The 24767-nt window shown below is 42.4% G+C and overlaps 1 protein-coding gene across 2 annotated transcripts in view; it reads right to left on the bottom strand.

The window, feature by feature from the left end:
• Nucleotides 1-22960, bottom strand: part of LOC138644706 (putative methyltransferase DDB_G0268948) — a 65865-nt gene extending 42905 nt beyond the window's left edge. The window contains exons 1-3 of one of the 2 annotated variants that reach the window (XM_069733386.1): nt 22787-22960; nt 13402-13544; nt 488-643 (exon numbers count right to left, since the gene is read on the bottom strand). In XM_069733386.1, coding sequence (XP_069589487.1) covers nt 488-598 — 111 coding nt within the window. In that variant the 5' untranslated portion in view covers nt 599-643; nt 13402-13544; nt 22787-22960. The remainder of the gene's footprint in view (nt 1-487; nt 644-13401; nt 13545-22786) is intronic. The other variant, XM_069733387.1, reaches the window with a different exon arrangement.
• Between the last annotated feature and the right edge of the window lie 1807 nt (nt 22961-24767).

Raw genomic sequence — 24767 nt, forward strand, 5'->3', positions numbered from 1 at the left:
TGCAATATATTACGTGGCTGTGCAATATATTACGTGGCTGTGCAATATTCTACGTGGCTGTGCAATATATTACGTGGCTGGGCAATATACTACATCACTGTGCTATATACTACATGGCCTGTGTTATATACTGCACGGGCAGTGTTATATACTACGTCTCTGTGCTATATACTACGCGGCTGAGCAATATACTACGCGGCTGAGCAATATACTACGCGGCTGAGCAATATACTACACGGCTGAGCAATATACTACGCGGCTGAACAATATACTACATGGCTAGGCAATATACTACGTGACAATTTGAACCACGCTTCGCTAATTGCTCGCGGCCGGCCGAATCCTGCGTGTAAATTGCATTATTGTGAAAACTTTGTAAATAAACTACATACAGATTCTAGAATATCTGATGCGTTAGAATCGGGACACCATCTAGTAATATATAAATAGGATTGGAATACTTCACTCAATGGCTCACAATACTTACTTTTCTTTTCACATAAGATAAAACCATATTGGTGATTTCATCAGAGACTGGAAACATATACTTTTGATATTTTACGGAATATGCCATCTTCTTGAACATGTTGACTAACATGATGATTTGTGCTTGGGTAGATTGTTGCTATTCCGGTGTAAAAAGCTGTTAAAAAAATAGAAATATTATTATTGCAGTGTAGGAGTGGATAGCTTTTAACCATTTCAAAATACAAGTCAACAGTTTCACTCTTTATATTAATGAAACTTTAGAAATGAGTGTCTGCTCTTTTCAAATACTAAAGATATATTACTAGTACCAACCAAATGTGAGATAAAGTAAAAAACACATTCAGAGATGCACCACATATGGAACAAATACCAACAAAAAGGAATTAAAGTGCCAACTAAGTCTCATAAAATATACAGTTTATTGAAAAATATTAAAACAATAATAAAAAAATGAAGGCACGAAATAAAGCAGAGTGCCAAAAAACAGGGGGGAACATGAATGTACTATACACAAGTATATGTAAATGGTAATGAGACTCATACACAAACACCAGTATGTTTACCTTGGAAACTCTCCTTTGTACTAAATAAGATGGCATATGCTAAAGAGTGGGAGATGTATAAGGATTCAGAATAGACATCGTACTTCTATCCAGTGAGGCATCTTGGTCACGTAGCCGTATAGTGATGATCCCCCAGCCCCAACGCACGTTTCACCCAAGGCTTCGTCAGTGTTTCTCAGCCTGGATGGTCACATCTTGGCAGCATCCAGGTTGAAAATTATTTATCCCCAGACATGTATTATTGCATGGAACAGGTGAGGGATATTGATGTGTTTTTTTTATTTTTGTTTTATTGCAGGAGACGAGGAATTCAGTGGAATTAGATGTGAGTATAACTGTGTTTGTTATTTTTAAATAAAAATGGAAAAGTGTATTTTGTTTTATTTTTGTGTAAATCAAGCTTATTAAATGATATCACAAATGGGCAGCATGGTGGCGCAGTGGTTAGCACTGCAGCCTTGCAGCGCTGGCGTCATGGGTTCTAATCCTACCCAGGACAACATCTGCAAAGAGTTTTTGCGTGGGTTTCCTCCAGGTACTCCGGTTTCCTCCCACAATCCAAAGACATACTGATGGGGAATCTAGACTGTGAGCCCCATCGGGGACAGCGATGATAAATGTGTGCAAACTGTAAAGCGCTGCGGAATATGTTAGCGCTATATAAAAAAATAAAAAAAAGAATAAAGAAGAAGATATAGATACATGTTAAGTTGCAATGGTAGTGCATAAATACAACTTAAGGCTACATTTGGATTTTTAGTACTGTAACCAGGAGAAAATACAATAAACTTATCCGTATAGACCTATATTATGGCTCCTTTGTCTCCATTAACTAGATTCAGATACAATGCTAGAATAAGATATCCAAATTGCTTCCAGTTCATAACCATAACAAAAATTTTAACCAGTAATACAATTAATGGTCTAGAAATAGAAAGTGAGGAAGAACAGAGAGAGAAGAAGAAACAAGTGGGGGGGGGGGCACGGCTTCCGCCATCTCGCCTAACTCAGTCTATAATTAGTATTAACGTATACTTGTTCACTGCCCAAGAAGTACATGACCGAAGATAACGATGATGTATCCCAGGAACTAGCTAAGCCAAGTGGTCAGCTCTGTGGTCTCTCTAAACACTATCCAAGGGGTCCATGTGCTTAGTACTTTGTCCAGGGTTCCTGTGTCCTGACCAACTAGTTGTTCCATTCTAAAGAGATGGTTCAATTCTGCCACAAGCTCAGATCTTGAAGGGGAAATCAATTGCTTCCAGTAGCGGGATATTAAATTGCGCGCAGCTGTCAAAAAATGTCTAAGGAGGCCTTTCTTAAATTTGGCTATGGAGAAATCACAAATAGACAGCAGAGCCACTTCTATCGTGGGACGAGCTTGATAAAGGGATAATTTGTTATGAAGATCAAAGACATCCTCCCAACAACCTCTAATGGGCGGGCAAGACCACCAAATGTGCGTATATGATCCCTTCTCCTTCCAACACCTCCAGCACGTATCTGGGGTACTTGGGAACATGGTATGAATGTTATCTGGGCACCTGTACCATCGAGCCAAGAGTCTGTAACCTTTCTCTTGATAGTCTGCACATAATGAGGATCTGAATGGGTTGAGAAGACTCTTATTCCTGTCCTCCAGCGTTATCGGTTTATTCAGGTCATTTTCCCAATTTAAAAAGAAAACTGGAGGATCAGATGTAGATATCCGATACCCCTGGAACATTTTATACAAAAGTGATACTGTGTGCGATGGAGGGTCCCCCCCCAGGCAAGCCGACTCGAAAGAAGTAGGCGGTCGAAATAGATCAACCTGTCTGGATATCTTAAGACTATAGCCTCTAATTTATTCATAAAAAAGCCATACCCCAGGAGGTATTTCTGACCCCTCAAAGAGGGATTGTAGGGGTTCTACAGATGCATGAGTAATGTAGTCATAGACTATTGGGTGGCTATCCTTGTGTTTATGAAGAAATATGACTTTATCTAGGCCCGCAGGGAAGTCTGGGTTGTCAGAAATTGGGGTCAAGGGACCTGGTATAGATGAAATATTGAGCTTTAAATTATTGCGTTTAACAAAGAGAATCAAATTTCTCGTAAGAAAGGTGAGGCTCCCCCCTGGGCTCTAGTACCCCCACCCTGCCAGATGCTAGCCTTGGGATCATTCATTGAGATTTGCAACTCTAAGTCTACCCACTTTTTTTATGTTTATGGTGGTATAAATCTAATAGGCAGGTTCCAAGGGAGGCATGATTGTAGAGCTGAAAGTTAGGAAGACCTAAACCTCCTTCTTGTTTAGTTCTGCTTAATAATTGATTTGACAAGCGAGGACGCCTGCCCGACCATATATATCTTGTAATTGCTGTCTTGAGTCTGGAGAAGAGGGAGGCAGGTAGAACTATTGGGATGGTCTGGAAAAATAGAGAAGACATGGTAATAGATCCATTTTTATTGTGTTAATCCTCCCAAGCCAGGATAAATGTAGTTTACTCCACTTCTCCAGATCAAGCTCTGCTCTACGAAGAACCATGTTATGATTAGTTTCGTATAGCTGTGACGTCTTGGCAGTCAGGGCTATACCTAGATTTTGTTTTATTTTTAATAAAGAACTTTATACTTGCTGTGTCTTTATTTACCATATAATTATAGAATTAGTAACGGAGAGGTGTCTTATAGACACCTCTCCATTACTAATCCATGGGGTTGATGTCACCAAACAATAAAAAGGTGACATCAACCCCACTTGCCACTGCTACAGGTGACAAATACTCAAGAAAAATGTCAGCAACAACTTGTCAAAACTTTATATACAAATTGTACCTTATGCCCAATAATTTTTTGCTGCTAAAATTATGACAGGACTATAGTTGTGGACTGATCGCTCATAAACTTGAACCAAGGGGGGAATGTGGAAACCACACACAAAAAATGCAATCCAATATGTCAATAGTAAAAAGTAATACTTTATTAGAGTTACAAATAATCCACAAGTACATGACAGGAACAAAGAGCATAAAATACAGCCATTAAGACACCTGTAGCTGTTGAAATGGACGCCTCAGCCCAAGAGGCAAGCAGGCAGATTAACAGAGTAATACTATCAGGCATTACTGTAATTCATTAAAATCTTTCTCCCCATATTGTATATCTATTACATCTCACCAGAGCGTAAGTTACATTACACGTGCAGCATTGCATTAAACAGATTCTGAGAAGATCATTGGTGTGGGGTTAGAGCAGGGAAACAGCCGTACTATGCATACCAAGCAGTAAATGCCATAATGTCCATATTTACCTCAAGTGAGTGACAAAAATAGGCATGCAGGGCTGACGTGTCTCCCTGACGCGCGTCTCGGATGTCCTTTGTCAGGGCAAAGGCAAAATACGCAGAACCGGAGATATAACTATCCGCCGGACCGGAAGTGACGCATTCGCTGCCATGGCAACCCGGGATTCGAGGCAGCATCGGCGCCATGCGTGGGAGAAGTACGGTACAAGCACTATAGCAACCTCTCACACATACAGACGCCGAAAGCAGCCAGGAGTCACGGGACAGGGCATGAATGGGTACGGGTCCGCCGCACTGTCACAGGAGGTAAAAAGGGTGTAAACTAACATCATACAATAATGACAAAAGCACACATTATATTGCTATATATATTATTTCGGCTCACTACTGGCCATATAATAAACTTTAAATACTAGCATGTAAGGAAATTATGACTGCATAAAATGTTAAACACGTTGTCAGTCATGCAGATATATCCATAGTCATGAGACCACTATATATCGTGTTGACACGCCTATAACACCATTATCTAGCATATCCAATTACAAATAACCTTAACTGGAGTAAATATGTTACTCAATCTAATGGTAATCAACCATATATTGTCAAATCAGAAGAAATATTAAGGAAATGGTATACACACATGTTCTTTTATACATGAGTCAAAATGGGAGAGGTCAGAACAATGATGGCTTCTCGTGTAAGGGAAACCATACTCTATAGGTATAACTAAATACAATGGTTTCCATACATATTAGTAATAGTCACCCCTCCAACCCCCAATGTGACATTGTAACCCATCCTTTCCCATGCAAACAAATGTGGCCATACAGATCAACATTCTAATGCGTTTACTATATTCAAAGAGATAAGTGGAAGATCTTCTTTCAGGAGTAAAGCGTTCACACCCATTAGCCTCGAAAACCCACTCCAAAAGAACAAGAGAAAAATCTGAAGAATAAAAGACATGTATACAAAACACCTAACATGTAAAGAAAACAAAGAAGAAAAGTAATTAAAACCGGCTAAAATCAATATAGCACAGGTGCCAACGGGTGCATAGACACACAGCAGACAGCAATCACAGAAATGAGGCAAAATTCAAATTTTTATTTAGACAATGTGGATGGACCGTATTAAGGGTCCAAATCCAGCATGCTTCCAGTTGGGCTAGACTTTGGGTGGTCTTCCCACCACGTATGCCTACCTCCAATACAGCAATACCCTTGACCCTAAAGCTTCTACTATCACTTTAATGGTGTAATTTAAAATGTTTGGGAATGGTCTTTAAAGTTGTAATATCATCTTCATTCGCTACAGCCTGAATGCACAATACGTGCTCCCTGACCGGGCCTTAAGTTGGCGCGTAGTGAGTCCCACATAGATCAGGGAGCACAGGCAGGTGGCATAATATATCACATTTCTCATTGTGCAATTAATTGGTTTCAGTATTGTGTAGTTTTTCAAACCACGGGAGTCCATAAACGAATCCCTTCGATCGATGTTAGCACATGCCACACAGCGTCCGCAGATGGAACAGCCTCCCCTAACTTTGTTTTTGTTCAGAAACGTTATCGGGGGATCACTGACATAGTGGCTCCGCGTCAGATATTCCCGAAGGTTTCTGGAGCGGCGGTATGTCATCAGTCGGGTTAGCGTCGGGCGACGCAGCGGCGACGCACGCGTCATGCGCCCCTATATTTAACATGGGGGATGCATGCGTTTTTGTTTGTTGCGTTGTGCGACGCATGCGTCTTTTTTGCCGCAAGCGTCGGACCAAGAAAACGCAACAAGTTGCATTTTTCTTGCGTCCGATTTTCGGCAAAAAACGACGCAGCGGCGCACAACGCTAGTGTGAACGTAGCCTAACACCCTCTACCTGGGAGTGGAAATCAATATTAAATCTAATTTTACTGGATTTCTTAGTTTTTACATGTGACTTGTATAGTAGCTCATTCCTAGAGCTATGCTTAACCCGATTGTATGCCCTTTTGATAGACCGATGACTATACCCCCGCTCCCAAAACCTTCCTTTGAGGTCACCGGCTTGTTCCTCATATTCCCCGTCTGTCGAACATATCCAACGGAGACGGAGGAACTGCCCTATTGGTACTGAGTTCACCATGTGTGAGGGATGAGAGGAGGAAGCATGCAGTAACATGTTTGAAGAGGTGGGTTTTCTATAAATCCCTGTCTGGATCATCCCCATTGAGTCACTTTTTAACATAATGTCCAGAAACTCAATTTTGTTCTGGTCGTATGTAAAAGTCAGTCGTATGTTCTGGTCATTACTGTTCAACATTTGCATGAAATTCTGAAGGGAATCAGAGGTATCGTGCCTGAATATGAGGATGTCGTCTATGTACCGTATCCAGAGTAGGACGCGGTCCATAGACCCCTGCTGATCTGACAAGAAGAGGGCCTTCTCCCACAGACCCAGGAACAGATTAGCATAGGAGGGTGCAAAGGCCGCCCCCATGGCTGTTCCCTGGATCTGTAGGAAGAAGGACCCCTTGAAAACAAAAAAAATTGTGGGTCAAAGTAAAATCCAATAATTCGGTAAAACCGACCCCGATCATGTTCTTTGTGGTCACTGCTACCCCCGGCAGCCGAGACCCCAAAGATCCTCCCGGTGCCAGCCGGCGGGCGCACTGCGCATGCGCCCGCCATTTTTTTGCCGGAAAAAGATGTCAGCGCTCATCGGGAGCCATGAGGAGCATCGGGGGAGACAGGTGAGTTTCGGGGGGCTATCGGGGACCCCATTTCTCTGTCCTCTGATGTGCGATCACTTTGGAGGACAGAGAAATTAAAAGGGAAATCACGGGGGTTTTTTTTAGATCGCCGGTAAACGGTTAATTACCGGCGATCGCAACTCGGGGTCGGTAAAAAAAACCCCAAATCATGTTCTCTGGGGTCTCGGCTACCCCCGGCCACCGAGACCCCAGAGAAAATCCGACTCTGGGGGGGCGCTATTCACTTTTTTCACAGCGCCGTTAGTTAACGGCGCTGTGGTTTAAGTACCCTTATCTGCCACCGTTAAAAGGTGTATCGGCGGTCGTTAAGGGGTTATACCATCCTTAGAGTTATTTGGTGTGTTCCGCAAGCCCTAACAGCCGGGCAAAACGCCAGAATTGCTGCATCTAATAGATGCGTCTTTTCTGGGTGGCTGCGGGCTGCTATTTTTAGGCTGTTGGGGTCAATACCCATGGCCCTTTACCAGTGTGAGAATACCATCCCCCAGCTATCAGCTATAGCAAGGCTGGTTGTCAAAAATGGGGGGACCCCACGCTGTTTTTTTACATTATTTATTTAAATAATTAAAAAACAGCATGGGGTCCCCTCTATTATTGATAGCCAGACTTGCTGAAGCTGATAGCTGAGGGTTGCAGCCCCAGTTGTGATTTTTGGCAGTCTGGTTATAGAAAATACAGGGGAACCCATGCCGGTTTATTTGTATATTTATAGTGCAGGCGGTGACTGATGAATGCTATGATATTTTGGGTTGTCATTATGATTTAAAAAGAGAAAGCACAGTAGTTTGACAATAAATGGCTTCACCCAACTTCTAACCATGAGTGGAGAAAAAGTTTTGGTGTTATCATTCATATTCTCTAAAAAAAAAGGCCAAGAAAGCAAAAATTCTGCTGGGGTATGTAAGCTTTTGAGCACACTGTATATGTGGGCAATCACAGCATGCTGCGATTTTTTTTTTCTCTGTCCGATCTGAGTTGAGAAAAAAAATCACAGATGAGCAGGGACTCATAGAATAACATTGGTTAGAGTGCAATCCGGATTTTTTAATTGGATTGCATTCTTCAGTTTTTCATGCAGATGCGTACGAGCCCTTAGGTGAGTGTTTGATGTTGCAGATTTACCGCAGCATTGCTGCACCTATTAAATAAATTAGGTTACGTTTTTTCATTGTGTTTTAGTGTATTATTTCTTTGCATTTTTATTGTCTTTTTGATACTTTTTTTACAGTGACATTGCTAGATTCAGAAAATATCAGGGGTCCAAGCCCCAATAAGTACATTTTGCCACCTCCACCCCCTCTCTTGAAATATTGACACCACAAGTTATGCATTATTGTATCTCTCTGAGTACCGATAAAGTAGTAAATGTTGCCTACAAGCATATGTAACACCACAGATAACCGTGATAGCTCTCTAAGAACAAATAATAATGTAATTGATGTTACCTGCAGTCCTATCTAAGGGGTAACATTTCTCCTTGTGGAGAGTGATATGCCAGTGTATAGAGATTTATAGGTCATGCAATGCTCCTCTGGGATGTTCAATGGCACAAGAGTTCAACTGCTCTTCCTCTCTGAAGAGACAATTTACACACTGTAGTCCTATGTAACACCATAGATAACAACATAGTGATAACTTACTGTGTACACATACTGTAGTATTCCCGCAAAATTCAGTCCTAGGGCCCCTGCTCTTCTCCATCTACACCTTTGGCCTGGGACAGCTCATAGAATCTCGTGGCTTTCAGTATCACTTCTATGCTGATGACACACAGATCTACATCTCTGGACCAGATATTACCACCCCACTAACCAAAATCCCACAATGTCTGTCCGCTATTTCATCCTTCTTCTCCACTAGATTTCTAAAACTTAATATGGATAAAACAGAACTCATCATCTTTCCCCATCTCACTCAATTTCTCCAACGGACCTATCCATTTAAATAAACGGCTGACCACTCTCCCCAGTCCCACAAGCTCGCTGCCTCAGGGTTATCCTTGACACTAATCTCTCTTTCAAACCACATATACAAGCCCTTTCCACTTCCTGCTGACATCACCTCAAAAATATTTCACAGATCCGTACATTCCTCAACCAAGAATCTGCAAAAACCCTAGTCCATGCCCTCATCATCTCTCGCCTTGACTACTGCAACCTCCTGCTCTGTGGCCTCCCCTCTAACACTCTCCAATCTATTCTAAACTCTGCTGCTCGACTATTCCACCTATCCCCCGGCTATTCCCCGACCTCTCCCCTCTGTCAAGCCCTTCACTGGCTCCCCATTGCCCAGAGACTCCAGTTCAAAACCCTAACCATGACATACAAAGCCATCCACAGCCTGTCTCCACCATACATCTGTGACCTCGTCTCTCGGTACTTTCCTGCACGCAACCTCCGATCCTCACAAGATCTCCTTCTCTACTCCCCTCTAATTTCCTATTTCCACAATCGCATACAAGATTTCTCCCGCACATCTCCCTTACTCTGGAACTCTCTACTACAACATATAGACTCTCACCTACCATCAAAACCTTCAAAAAGAACCTGAAGACCTACTTCTTTCAGACAAGCCTAAAACCTGCAGTAACTACTGCTCGACCAAGCCACTGCACGACCAGCTCTACCCTCGCCTATTGTACCCTCACCTAACCCTTGCAGATTGTGAGCCCTCGCGGGCAGGATCCTCTCTCCTCCTGTACCATTGTGACTTGTATTGTACTGTACTTGTTTTTATTATGTATACCCCTCCACACATGTAAAGTGCCATGGAATAAATGGCGCTATAATAATAAATAATAATAATGTTACCAGCAGTCCCATGTAGCACCAAATATAACAGCAATAGCAGTGATAACTATTTGAGTGTCAATAATAAAGTAGATGTTATCTGCAGTCGTATGTAACACCACCAATAATACACAGTAACAACTATCCAAGTACAGAAAATTTAGTAGATGTTACCTGCAATCCTATGTAACAACACTGATAACACACAAAAATAACTGACTACAGATAATGTAGTAGATGTTACTTGCAGTCCTGTGTAACACTATAGACACCATGGTCAGAGGCAATGTATATTGCACCAATTTGCTGCTTGGTAGAAGAAATGCTGCTGATTACCAGTGAAAGAATGCATCACCTAAAGTACTGTAACTCCTGATGCCAGTCTGCCATCTATTATGGTCCTCACAAAGGACAGAAATACATAACCACTTGATCCCTCTTGATTGATAGGGTTACTATGACTGTGTATCTCACAATGTGTAAGAAAGACTAAGTGCAAGTGTAAGGGAAATGGAACCAAACACTAGTGAAAGGTGGAGTGGAGACCCATAGGCAGCTCTAATGTCACCCTGTCTGCCCTATCATCCCTATAGAGGGTTCCGCACCTATCGCCGAGCAGGATATCTAATCCCTGCCTGACCCTGGTGATAAATCCCCAGCAGGAAGGACAGGATAGTCAACAGTAAATCCCCACTACAACTAAAGACAGATGGGATATACAAACAAGGGGGAACACTTAGCTTGAGTAGACTCAGAGAGAAACGCTGATGTCCTCCAAACACCAGAGAGGAAGATAGCCAACTGCTATAGCTCCAAGCCATAACAGGGAACTGGAAATATAAATATCAACCACGCCTTACAGCAGCAAGCTGGGAGTTATATACACCTCATTCCAAGTGTGTCAAGAACCGGAGGAGGTTGCCATTGGGTCCTAGGCCCAGGAAGATGTCTGCAAAGCAAATTGCTGAGACCTTCTGCAGTCAGATGCAGAGCGACGGTTTGCAGCCTCTGACACACCAATGAGACTGGCACTATATAAAGGGGCAATTTGTATCGAGGGCACTGTATACAAGAACATTATTACTTGATCACCATTTTATGGGGCGTTCCACAGCTGGGGCAAATTACATGGGTAAGTCTCTCGCGTGGACATTATGTATGAAAAGCTTTTAGGTTTGGGCTCTGTATTCAAAGGGAACCTGTCACCAGGGTTTTTCCATATAAAGTATGGCCTTTTTTACAGCATACTGGAGTACTGTAAAAAAAAGTCTCCAATCCAGTCAGCAGATCCCAAAAAGAGCTTTTATTATTATTATTAATATTATTTATTATTGCAGCGCCATTTATTCCATGGCGCTTTACATGTGAGGAGGGGGTATACATAACAAATACAAGTACAGTAAGAAGTCACGACTGGTACAGGAGGAGAGAGGACCCTGCCCATGAGGGCTCATAAGCTGCAAAGAAAGAGTGAGGATACAGTAGGCGAGGGTCGAGCTGGTCGTGCAGCAGTTTGGTTGATCGGTGGTCACTGCAGGTTATAGGCTTGTCGGAAGAGGTAGGTCTTCAGGCTAGAATGTTCCACAGTAGGGGTGATGCGCAGGAAAAATCTTGTATGCAGTTGAGGGAAGAGGAGGTAAGAGGGGAGTAGAGAAGGAGATCTTGTGAGGATCAGAGGTTGTGTGCAGGTAAGTACTACTCACAAATACTGTGATCTGGTCCCATAGGTGTCTCTAGTTTTGATTCGGTACAACCTCTCTTGTTGTGATTGCTTCATGTCCTATGTTATCAACACAGTGGACCCTTCGCGCTCATGTGCAGGTACATTTCTCTCGGACCTGCCAAGGAATGAGGAAACTACTATAGTGCACAAGCGTCAGGAAAGGCCAAAATGTGCTGATGACCAGGAAGTAAAGCCAGCTCATGCACACTACAGTACTTTTCTATTCCCTTGGCAGAGCAGAGAGAAGAGTACCTGTAGCGCGATTGGGCTGCTGAGAGGAGGTGCCGGATCAAGACCAGAGACACCCATCGCACTGGATCACACAATTTGTGAATATAATAAAAGCTCTTTTTTGGGATCTGCAGACTGGATTGGGGACTTTTTTACAGCATTCTGGTGCTATCTTTAGTATTGCAGCACCTAATGAGCATGTGCAGTGGTCATTGTGAAGGAAGGGGAGCAGGGTCAGCTTTGACATTGTCAATTTTGATTGGTAGATCCTGTGTTATCTACTGTATTTATAGGTATTATCGGTCATTGTACGAGAAGGGGAGGTGAGCTGTGACATCGCCTATAGTGACTGGTGGATCCTGTGTTATCAGCTGTATATAGAGGTCTTATCAGTTATTATTATATGTGATAATAAAGAAGCATCTGTAAAAATCAGGAAATGTGAGTCTAGAATAGTCACAGTGGCCAGCTTGAAAAAAATGCAAGATTAGCATTTTTTATGCAGATTTTGATATGAAAAAATATATATATTTGTGAAAAATGATAAAAAAAAAGTAACTCTAACACAAAAACCTGATTTAACCTGTTCCCGATTGGACAATGTATCATTTTTGCACTTTCACTTATTTCTCCCTTTTTCTTCCCCTTTCTTATTTCTGTCAACTTAGATATATGAGGGCTTGTGTTTTTGGGGGGTCCAGTTGTAGTTTTCAATGATACCATTCATTGTACCATTCAATTTATTAGAGAAGGATAAGAAAAATTCCAAGAGGGATAAAATGATGAAAACGCTGCTGTTCTTAAGGGGAGTGAATTTTTTATTGTACAAATTTCGTATTAATGACCTATCAATGTGAGTCTTTAGGTCAGTATGATTATGAAGATACCATACTTGAGTTTATTTATTTTAATATTTAAATAATGAAAAAAGGATTGTGAGGATTGTTTATTACATGGTGAGCTGATGTTTCTATTGATACCAATCTGGGGTACATATGACATTTTGATCGCTTTACAATGTGTTTTTTAAGGGAGGTATGGTGACCGAAAAATTATGATTCTGGCGGTTTGATTTTTTCTCTTTAGTGCTTTGTATTGCGTTTATATATCAGGTTAATTAATTTTGTATATTGTGAGACGGTCACTGGTAAAATACTGGAGGGGAATATATGTCACTCAGTATGTTAGCCTCAGTGATATGAATCTGGAAAAATGCTCCACAATGCTAATTGCTGAGAAAGGTTAGTTGGCCATGTTAAGGGCTTGGTTTTTGTGAACAGTTGAAGAGTGGGTGGGAGACTGTTCACCATATCTCCACCCCAGAGTGTGGTCCAAAGACTATATGTGGAGCCTTTGGGCTCATTCCTTGTTCTGAGTGAGCCGATCTACCAAAATCTCTCTCAAAATTTTTTTTCTTTATAAATTTAGATTTTTCTCTATATATACAGTAATATAAACATAAAATATAACTGACATAAATTCAGCCATGTACATACAACAATTGCAAAATCCATAATGAAAAAACAACAAAACGTAAATACATTTAAGTGTGGTATCCACCTACCGATTCTATTACTGCTGAATGAAACAATTGTCATGTGGCAGTAGATCTGGTCCAGTGTGCCCGAAATACTTTGGGCACCGTGAGTTAGGAGATGTATAATATTGGTCTCTTCTGTATGTTTGTAGAGGCTGGCCTATTAAAGTCTATTGGTGTGCGAAAAAAAAAAAAAAGAATCCCATATGAATCATTCCCATAGCATCCAATTTTTATAGATACATTTCCATTACTAACAAAGGAAACTGTGTTTGTTTTTGTCAATTTCAGTTAATTCTCATTTATAAAATTGAATGCCGTATGGATGACGATACCGATGGAAAATCGTCTGTTTTTCTGGATGAAAATCATATATTTTTTTCTATGCTGATATAAACTTAACTTTATCAGTAGCAGCTAATCAAAACCATACAATAAACTACTTTTTATAAAGCAATAAAATTAATATTCGGTAGAATTAAAAGGAGTGATCTGAAACCAAAGGTGAGTTTCAAACTAAATGCCTATTTAATTCAATAATCCATTCACTTTTCTGATATACTTCAATTAAAAAGTCCCTGCTGTTTACTCTTCTCTAATTTCCTGTCTGATTGTTTTTATTTTTACTGCTGATGATTGTAGCATTTGAAATCCCCAGTCTCCAGACTCCAGAAAAATGGACACCACTGATGAGATTTTATGTGGGGACAGAAGCTGTGGCAGTGACCACAGGTCCGGCCCCGTGATAATGTCCCATTTGAGTATCCCAGCATGCACTGGTGAATCTCCAGCAAAATGTCATTGGAATTTAATGAAAAAAAGCAAAAATCAAGTCAGAATAGTGAGGGAAAGTTTGGGAATTTTTAATTGAAGGATATTAGAAAAAGGATTATCTTATTGAATAACTATACATTTAGTATGAAATTTACATTTGGTTTCAGACCACCCAGGTAACTCTTCACGACCAATGACGTATATTTACCCATTTATTTATCGCCCATTTTACGTGAACACGGGACGTCGATGGGTTGTTATGACAGTTGAGAGTCTGCTGAAGACCCCATAGCTGTCATCACGATCCTCCTGTGAACACTGGTCCTGATTGGCATTCATAGGAGATTGTGATTTTTTTATGTACCATATATACTCGAGTATAAGCCGACCCGAGTATAAGCCGAGACCCATTAATTTTGCCACAAAAAACTGGGAAAACTTATGACTCTAGTATAAGCCTAGGGTAAGAAATGCAGCGGCTACTGGTAAATTTCAAAAATAAAAATAGATACCAATAAAAGTAAAATTAATTGAGACATAAGTAGGTAAGGTGTTTTTGAATATCCATATAGAATCAGGAGCTCCATATAATGCTCCATAAAGTTCATGATGGGCCCCATAAGATGCTCCATACAAAATACGCCCCATATAATGCTCCATAAAGTTCATGATGGGCCCCATAAGATGCTTCTTACAAAAATATGCTCCATATAATGCTGCACAAAGGTTGATTATGACCCCATAAGATGCTCCATAGAAACATTTGCCCCATACAATCCTGCATTAAGTTTGATTATGGCCCCATAAGATGCTCCATAGAAACATTTGCCCTATACAATCCTGCATAAAGGTTGATTATGGCCCCATAAGATGCTCCATAGAATATTATGCCCCATATGCTGCTGCGATAAGAATAAATGACATACTCACTTCTTGTCCTGAGCAGACGGGGACAGCGGCACTTGTGATATTCACCTGTCCCCATTCCACCGCTGCGCGCCGCTCTGTCTTCCGCATCCTCCGTAGTGACTGTTCAGGTAGAGGGCGGTGCGCTGTTATGATCTGGTGGCCTAGGAGCAGCATGAGACGTACTCTGGAGAGGGTGGTACCTGTACTGACCACAGACCCTGAACTAGCACCGCAACTAGAAGTAGCCGTGGGATGTACCTAACACTCCCTAGACACCTCGACACAGCCTAAGAACTAACTTCCCCTAAAGATAGAAACGGGAAAACTATCTTGCCTCAGAGAAAATCCCCAAAGGATAGACAGCCCCCCACAAATATTGACTGTGAGAGGAGAGGGAAATGACATACGCAGACTGAAATCAGGATTTAGCAAAGGAGGCCATTCTAGCTAAAAAGAAAGCATAGGACAGAGTACGGTCAGTATTAAAACACTAGAAAGTATCCACCACAGAAAATATAAATCTCCACATCTGACTAAAGACATGGAGGGTATATCTGCATCTCCAGAGACACAGCTTGGCTGCAAAAAATCCTTCACAGACAAAGCTGGACAAGACAAAACATGAAAATGCACTGAACAATAAGGCCCACATCATGTGGACAGCAAAAACAAAGCCAGAACTTATCTTTGTTGAAAAGAACAGCAAAACAGGAGAGACCAGGTATGGATGTGAATCCTCCAAAAACAATGGACAACTGGCACTGACTAAAGGATCAAGCAAGACTAAATAGCCCAATCCAAATTGCAATAAGTGGACACACCTGATAAATGCTGCGATCCAAAGACAGCAGCACTACCACTCATAACCACCGGAGGGAGCCCAAGAGCAGAATTCACAACAGTACCCCCCCCTTGAGGAGGGGTCACCGAACCCTCACCAGTGCCCCCAGGCCGATCAGGACGAGCCAAATGAAAGGCACGAACCAAATCGTCAGCACGAACATCGGAGGCAACAACCCAAGAATTGTCCTCCTGGCTATAACCCTTCCATTTGACCAGATACTGAAGCTTCCACCTCGAAAAATGAGAATCCAAAATCTTCTCAACCACATACTCCAACTCCCCATCAATCAACACCGGGGCCGGAGGATCATGGCGGGAAGACAACCAGACAAAATCCCCAACCTGAAGCCGGGAACCAACACACTGACGACGGTTAGCAAAACACTGAGCCTCCTCCTGAGACAACACCAAATTGTCCACCACATGAGCCCAAATTTGCTGCAGCCTGTCAACCACAGAATCCACACCAGGACAATCAGAAGGCTCAACCTGCCCTGAAGAAAAACGAGGATGAAAACCAAAATTACAAAAAAAAAGCGAAACCAAGGTAGCAGAACTAGCCCGATTATTAAGGGCAAACTCGGCCAATGGCAAGAAAGCCACCCAATCATCCTGATCAGCAGACACAAAGCATCTCAAATAAGTTTCCAAAGTCTGATTAGTTCGCTCGGTTTGGCCAATTGTCTGAGGATGAAATGCGGAAGAAAAAGACAAATCAATGCCCAGCATAGCACAAAAGGCCCGCCAATACCTAGAAACAAACTGGGAACCTCTATCGGACACAATATTCTCGGGAATGCCATGCAAACGAACGAACCACATGCTGAAAAAACAACGGAACCAAATCAGAAGAGGAAGGCAATTTAGGCAAAGGTACCAAATGAACCATCTTAGAAAACCGGTCACAAACCACCCAGATAACCGACATCCTCTGGGAAACCGGAATATCTGAAATAAAATCCATAGAAATATGCGTCCAAGGTCTCTCAGGGAGCGGCAAAGGCAGAAGCAACCCACTAGCGCGGGAACAACAAGGCTTAGCCCGTGCACAAATCCCACAGGACTGCACAAAAGAACGAACATCCCGCGACAAAGAAGGCCACCAAAAGGACCTACCAACCAAATCTCTGGTACCAAAAATCCCAGGATGGCCAGCCAACACAGACCAAAGAACCTCAGAAATCACTTTACTAGTCCATCTATCAGGAACAAACAGTTTCAACACTGGACAGCGGTCAGGTTTATTAGCCTGAAATTCCTGAAGAACCCGTCATAAATCAGGGGAGATGGCATAAAGAATCACCCCTTCCTTCAGAATGCCGACCGGCTCAAGAACCCCAGGGGAATCAGGAAAAAAACTCCTAGAGAGGGCATCAGCCTTAACATTCTTAGAACCCGGAAGATACGAGACCACGAAATCAAAACGGGAGAAAAACAGGGACCATCGAGCCTGTCTAGGATTCAGTCGTTTGGCAGACTCGAGGTAAATCAGATTCTTATGATCGGTCAGGACCACAATAAAGTGCTTGGCCCCCTCAAGCCAATGTCGCCACTCCTCAAATGCCCACTTCATAGCCAACAACTCCCGATTGCCGACATCATAATTGCGTTCTGCAGGCGAAAACTTCAGAGAAAAGAAGGCACACGGTTTCATCAAGGAACCATCAGAATTCCTCTGAGACAAAACGGCCCCTGCCCCAATCTCAGACGCGTCAACCTCAACCTGAAATGGAAGAGAAACATCCGGCTGACGCAACACAGGGGCAGAAGTAAATCGGCGTTTAAGCTCCTGAAAGGCAGAAACAGCCGCGGAGGACCAATTCGTCACATCAGCGCCTTTCTTCGTCAAATCGGTCAGAGGTTTAACCACACTGGAGAAGTTGGCAATGAAACGACGATAAAAAATAGCAAAGCCCAAGAATTTCTGAAGGCTCTTCACAGATGTGAGCTGAATCCAATCATGAATGGCCTGAATCTTAACCGGATCCATTTCTATAGATGAGGGAGAAAAAATGAAGCCCAAAAAAGAAACCTTCTGTACTCCAAAGAGGCACTTCGACCCCTTCACAAATAAAGCATTATTACGGAGGATCTGAAATACCATCCTGACCTGTTTCACATGAGACTCCCAATCATCGTAAAAAATCAAAATATCATCCAAACATACAACCATGAATTTATCAAGATAACTCCGAAAGATATTATGCATGAAGGACTGGAACACAGATGGGACATTAGAGAGTCCGAATGGCATCACAAGGTATTCAAAATGGCCTTCGGGCGTATTAAATGCAGTTTTCCATTCGTCACTCTGCTTAATACGAATAAGATTATATGCCCCTCGAAGGTCAATCTTAGTAAACCAACTAGCCCCCTTAATCCTAGCAAACAAATCAGTAAGCAAAGGCAAAGGGTATTGAAATTTGACCGTGATCTTATTCAAGAGGCGATAATCAATACAGGGTCTCAAGGAGCCATCCTTTTTGGCAACAAAAAAAAACCTGCTCCCAATGGTGAAGAAGATGGCCGAATATGCCCCTTCTCCAAAGACTCCTTAATATATCTCCACATGGCGGCATGTTCTGGCACAGACAGGTTGAAAAGTCGGCCCTTAGGGAACTTACAACCTGGAATCAAGTCAATAGCACAATCACAGTCCCTATGCGGTGGAAGGGAACTGGACTTGGGCTCATCGAATACATCCTGGAAATCTGACAAAAACTCAGGAATTTCAGAAGAGGGGGAAGAGGAAACTGACATCAAAGGAACGTGACCATGAACCCCCTGACAACCCCAACTAGTCACAGACATAGATTTCCAATCTAACACCGGATTATGTACCTGTAACCATGGAAAACCCAGCACAATATCATCATGCAAATTATGCAACACCAGAAAACGACAATCTTCCTGATGGGCTGGCGCCATGCCAACGGTGTAGCATCAATCCCCCTTAATGGAATAGGGTTCTGCAAAGGCTGCAAGGGGAAACCATAACGTCTGGCAAATTGTAAGTCCATTAAGTTCAGAGCGGCGCCCGAATCCACAAATGCCATGGCAGAAAATGACGATAATGAGCAGATCAAGGTCACAGATAACAGAAATTTAGGTTGTACAGTACTGATGGTAACAGAACTAGCGATTCTCTTTGTACGCTTAGGGCAATCAGAAATAACATGAGCAGAATCGCCACAGTAAAAACACAACCTACTCTGACGCCTGAATCTTTGTCGTTCAGCTCTAGACAAAATCCTATCACACTGCATAGGCTCAGGGCTCCGCTCGGAGAACAACGCCACAGTGTGCACAACTCTGCGCTCGCGCAAGCACCGATCAATCTGAATGGCCAGAGACATAGAATCACTCAGACCAGCAGGCGTGGGGAACCCCACCATAACATCTTTAACGGATTCAGAAAGACCCTTTCTGAAAAATGCCGCTAAGGCATCCTCATTCCATTTAGTCAACACAGACCATTTTCTAAATTTCTGGCAATACGATTCTGCCGCTTCTTGACCCTGACACAGGGCCAACAAGGTCTTCTCTGCATGATCCACTGAATTAGGTTCATCATACAATAACCCTAGTGCCTGAAAAAAGGTGTCTACATTAAGCAAAGCAGGATTCCCAGATTCCAGGGAAAATGCCCAATCTTGAGGATCACCACGCAACAGGGAAATAACAATTTTAACCTGCTGAATGGGATCACCAGAAGAACGGGGTTTCAGAGCAAAAAACAGTTTACGGAGTCTGAACGATATAATCGGAAATACCCTGTACTCTAGCAGCAAGTTGGTCCACACGAGAAACCAATTCCTGAACCTCCATGCCAGCGCCAAACTCCTGAGCCACCCAGAGGAAAAGAAGGAAGGAAAGACAAAACAGACTACAGAAAAAAAAATGGCTCAGCACTTTTCTTCCCTTCTTCTGAGATGCATTTAACTCATTGTTGGCCAGTTGTACTGTTATGATCTGGTGGCCTAGGAGCAGCATGAGACGTACTCTGGAGAGAGTGGTACCTGTACTGACCACAGACCCTGAACTAGCACCGCAACTAGAAGTAGCCGTGGGATGTACCTAACACTCCCTAGACACCTCGACACAGCCTAAGAACTAACTTCCCCTAAAGATAGAAACGGGAAAACTATCTTGCCTCAGAGAAAATCCCCAAAGGATAGACAGCCCCCCACAAATATTGACTGTGAGAGGAGAGGGAAATGACATACGCAGACTGAAATCAGGATTTAGCAAAGGAGGCCATTCTAGCTAAAAAGAAAGAATAGGACAGAGTACGGTCAGTATTAAAACACTAGAAAGTATCCACCACAGAAAATATAAATCTCCACATCTGACTAAAGACATGGAGGGTATATCTGCATCTCCAGAGACACAGCTTGGCTTCAAAAAATCCTTCACAGACAAAGCTGGACAAGACAAAACATGAAAATGCACTGAACAATAAGGTCCACAGCATGTGGACAGCAAAAACAAAGCCAGAACTTATCTTTGTTGAAAAGAACAGCAAAACAGGAGAGACCAGGTATGGATGTGAATCCTCCAAAAACAATGGACAACTGGCACTGACTAAAGGATCAAGCAAGACTAAATAGCCCAATCCAAATTGCAATAAGTGGACACACCTGATAAATGCTGCGATCCAAAGACAGCAGCACTACCACTCATAACCACCGGAGGGAGCCCAAGAGCAGAATTCACAACATGCGCACACTAAACACGTCATCGCACCCTCTGACCTGGACGTGGAAGATGGAGTGGCGCGCAGCAGTGGAACGGGGACAGGTGCATATCAAAATGCTCACCCTCCCCCGTTATACTCACCTGCTCCAGGCGCAGTCCCTGGCAGCTTCTCACTGACAGATGGTCTCAGGGCGCCGCCAGCCCTTCTGGTGTTCAGTGGTCACATTGTACCGCTCATTAAAGTAATGAATATGCGTCCATATTCATTACTTTAATGAACGGTACCACGTGACTGCTGAACAACGGAAGAGCTGCAGGTGCCAGATAAGCAGGGACATGCAGAGACGCGCCAGGAGCAGGTAAGTATGATCTGACAGCTGCCGCTCCCCCTCCCCGCCGACCCCCTTGGACAATGACTCGAGTATAAGCCTAGAGAGGCGCTTTCAGCCTAAAAAAATATGCTGAAAATCTCGGCTTATACTCGAGTGCATGCAGTATTTTATTATTGCCCCATTAAAAATAAAAGAAATTAAAAAATACATATATTAGGTATCGCCGTTTTTCGAAATGTCAGCTCTCAAAAAAGATAAAATAAATTAATCTGATCGGTAAACTCCTTCACTAGAAAAGCAAACAAAATTCCAGAATTAAAGTTTTTTTGGTCACCATAACATTGCAAAAAAATACAACAAAAGTCAGCCAAAATATTGTATTTACCCCAAAATGGTATGAGTAACCTAAACATGTCACCTCAGGGCACAAAAATAACCCTTAGGCCATATTCACACATTGCGTCCTGTCCTGCGGGTTCTCCCGCAGCGGATTTGATAAATCTGCAGGGCAAACCCGCTGCGGTTATCCCTGCAGATTTATCGCGGTTTGTCCTGCGGGTTCCGCTGCGGGATTTTACCCCTACTATTGATGCTGCATATGCAGCAATATGCAGCATCAATAGTAATGTTAAAAATAATAAAATAATTATATACTTACCCTCTGACATCCCGATCTCCTCGGCGCTGCAGGCGGCGGTCCGGTTCCAAAGATGCTGTGCGACCAGGACCTTCGTGACGTCACGGTCATGTGACCGCGACGTCATCGCAGGTCCTGGTCGCATAGCAAACCTGAGACCGGACAGCCGCGTGCAGCGCTGAGACTTCAGAGGTGAGTATAGCATTATTTTTTATTTTAATTCTTTTTTTTTTTTTACTCAAATATGGTTCCCGGGGCCTGGAGGAGAGTCTCCTCTCCTCCACCCCGGGTATAACCTGCACATTATACGCTTACTTCCCGCATGGTGTGCACAGCGCTATGCGGGAAGTAAGCGGATCAATGCATTTCTATGGGTGCAGAATCGCTGTGATTCTGCACAAAGAAGTGACATGTTCCTTCTTTTTTTCCGCAGCAATTCTGCGCGTTTTTTTCCGTGATTTTCCGCAATGTGGGAACAGCGGTTTTTGTTTTCCATAGGGTAACATTGTACTGTACCCTGCATGGAAAACTGCTGCAGACCCGCAGCGGCAAAATCGCTGCGGTTCCGCGGTAAAAACCGCATAGTGTGAACATAGCCTTACACAGCTCCAGATCCCAAAATATGAGAATGTTATTTGGCTCGGAAAATGACGGCAAAAGCGAAAGGTGTTTTTTTTCACAAGTCTCTGATTTTTTTTTCCACCACTCAAGTAAAAAAACCTATACATGTTTGGTATTTGCTTACTCGTACTGACCTGGGGAATCATATTGCTAGGTTAGTTTCGCTATACATTAAACATGGTAAATATAAAAAAAAATCATTGTGGAATTGCACTTTTTTTTTACAATTTCACTGCATTTGGAATTTTTCCCTTTTTCTAGTACACACTGTAGCACAGTGTGAAAAGTGTCATTCAAAAGTACAACTCGTTTTGCAAAAAATTAGCTGTTATAGCTATGGGGCTGGAAAAATAGAAAAGGTATGACTCTTGGAAAAAGGGGAGAAAAAAAGAAAAAAGAAAAATGAAAATCGCTCTGGGTGAAGGGATTAAGTTCAACCCTTCTCAGCAGTGCCAGTTTTTTATGTGGCCCCTTGGAAAAATTAATTACTCACTCCAGTTCTAATGGATATATTAATTATTTTGTCTTAAGCATACAGTCCTCAGATATAGACAATAGCAATATACCTTGATGTGATATATAGACAATACTAATATACCTTGAAGTAATAGAACCTCCGTTTACTTATCTTGAAGAAGAGTTCTTTGGACTTGTTTTTCGAAGCAGGATAAGGTGAAAAAAATCCTTTTTAGTTTCTCTGTTACAAAATTCAGTACTAACTTGTATTTGAGTCTGAGCACAGATAATAGGGTGTGGTAGGTGGAATGTTAATAAAGCAGTGAGATAATTTCAGGGTAACCCTGCAGAAGAGGTGGTGCAATAAAACAAACAGATGGCAGATATATTTTAGACACCTTGTCATTTGAGAAAATAGTTTACCTGAGAGGAAAACTTCAGCAATACAATACAGAATCTAGAGACATAACAAGGACTGGAGACTTTCAGGCACTGGAGATAATGTAGGAGATAACAGCCACAGAACTTAATGAGGTTGTCCACTACTTTTTCATTGATGACTTATCCGTGGATAGGTCATCAATGTCTGGTCGGTCGGGGTACAGCACCTGGCACCCCCGCTGATCAGCTATTGTTGGTGTTGTCATCGGCTATTGGCTGGAAATACTGATTTGCAGAGCTGCTTCACCATCTTCTGATAGTGGCCACCTTAGGGTACAACACTATTCAAATCAATAGGAGGCCGATGTGCAGTAAACAGCTGTAGCCATTATCAGAAGATGGCCAGCTCCGCAAGTGAGTACTTCCGGCCAGCGACCGCCTCCGCTGACACTGATAACTAAGGATAGGTCATCATTAAAAAAGTAGTGGACAACCTCTTTAAAGGGAACCTGTCAGCAGGATAGTGCATAGTAGCCTACATACAGTGTTAGGTCGGCGCCGTTATACTGATTAAAATGATACCTTTGTTGATTAAATTCGTCTTATGGTTGTTCTTTAGTTTCAACAAGTTTTTATTTTTCAACAAAAAACCAAGAAAGTTTCACAACAAAATCCCTCGCAGGGGAGTATATATGAATATTATCAAATTCTAAATTAACCTTGATGGTAATTAAACAATACAGTTAAACACGGAGACAAAGACAGGTGGTTGAAAAAGACAAGGGGGGGGGGGAAAAGGGGGTAAGAGATCCATTACTGCGTCAGAGTACTATCAATGGTCGGGTATAAGGACCCAATCAAAGGAAGGCAATTTAACACCAGATTGGCCTCATAGAGATAGTGTTAGGACTTGGTCAAGATTACTGCTAGAGTTCCTTTCAATCCACGGTCTCCATATTTGATAGTAAGGCTCCCATGAGTCCTCTCTTGTAGCTTGTATTCGTTCACATAACATGATAGTGTTCATCTTGTCAATTACTGAGGAAAGAGATAGGGTAGTTGTTTTCCATTTTGTTGCAATGTGTAGCTTAGCGGCGAGGAACAGCTGATTGACTAGAATATGGAGTTTGTTGGAGAAGCCCGGGTATCTAGCTCCCAGCAGGAACACCGTTGCGTCTAACTGAATCGTTCCACCATAAAGCTCCTCTACAATAGATTTGATCTTTGACCAGAGTGTGGAAACGACCGGACAATCCCACCACGTATGCTTTAGATCTCCCAGAGCTCCACACCCCCTGAAACACCGATCTGATAGATTTGGGTAGATGGCATGTAATTTGCTCGGAACTAAATATGTCCTATGTAGGAGCTTGATGGATGTTTCAACTAAAGAGGTTTGAAGACTTCCCTTAGAGAGGGTGCAGCAGCACTTTTGCCACTCCAATGGGGACATTATCTTATTAAGGTCTCTTTCCCATTGTATCATATATGTGAGTTTTACATCCTCTGATATTGCGTTTAGGTTTGAGTAAATCAAAGAGATGGCTCCCCTGCCCAGTGGGTCATTTAAACATATTTGCTCGTAACCCGATGGGCGGTGGGTGACACCATGTCCCAGGATCTGTTCAGCAAAGTGAAAAATTTGAATGATACGCAATATTTCAGAGCTAGGTGGAGAGTACTTTTGGATGAACTCTTGTTTGGTGAGTAGAATATTAAATGGCGAAGTAAGATGTTTAAGG

The sequence above is a fragment of the Ranitomeya imitator genome, chromosome 7, assembly GCF_032444005.1.
Source record: "Ranitomeya imitator isolate aRanImi1 chromosome 7, aRanImi1.pri, whole genome shotgun sequence".
Taxonomy (NCBI): domain Eukaryota; kingdom Metazoa; phylum Chordata; class Amphibia; order Anura; family Dendrobatidae; genus Ranitomeya; species Ranitomeya imitator.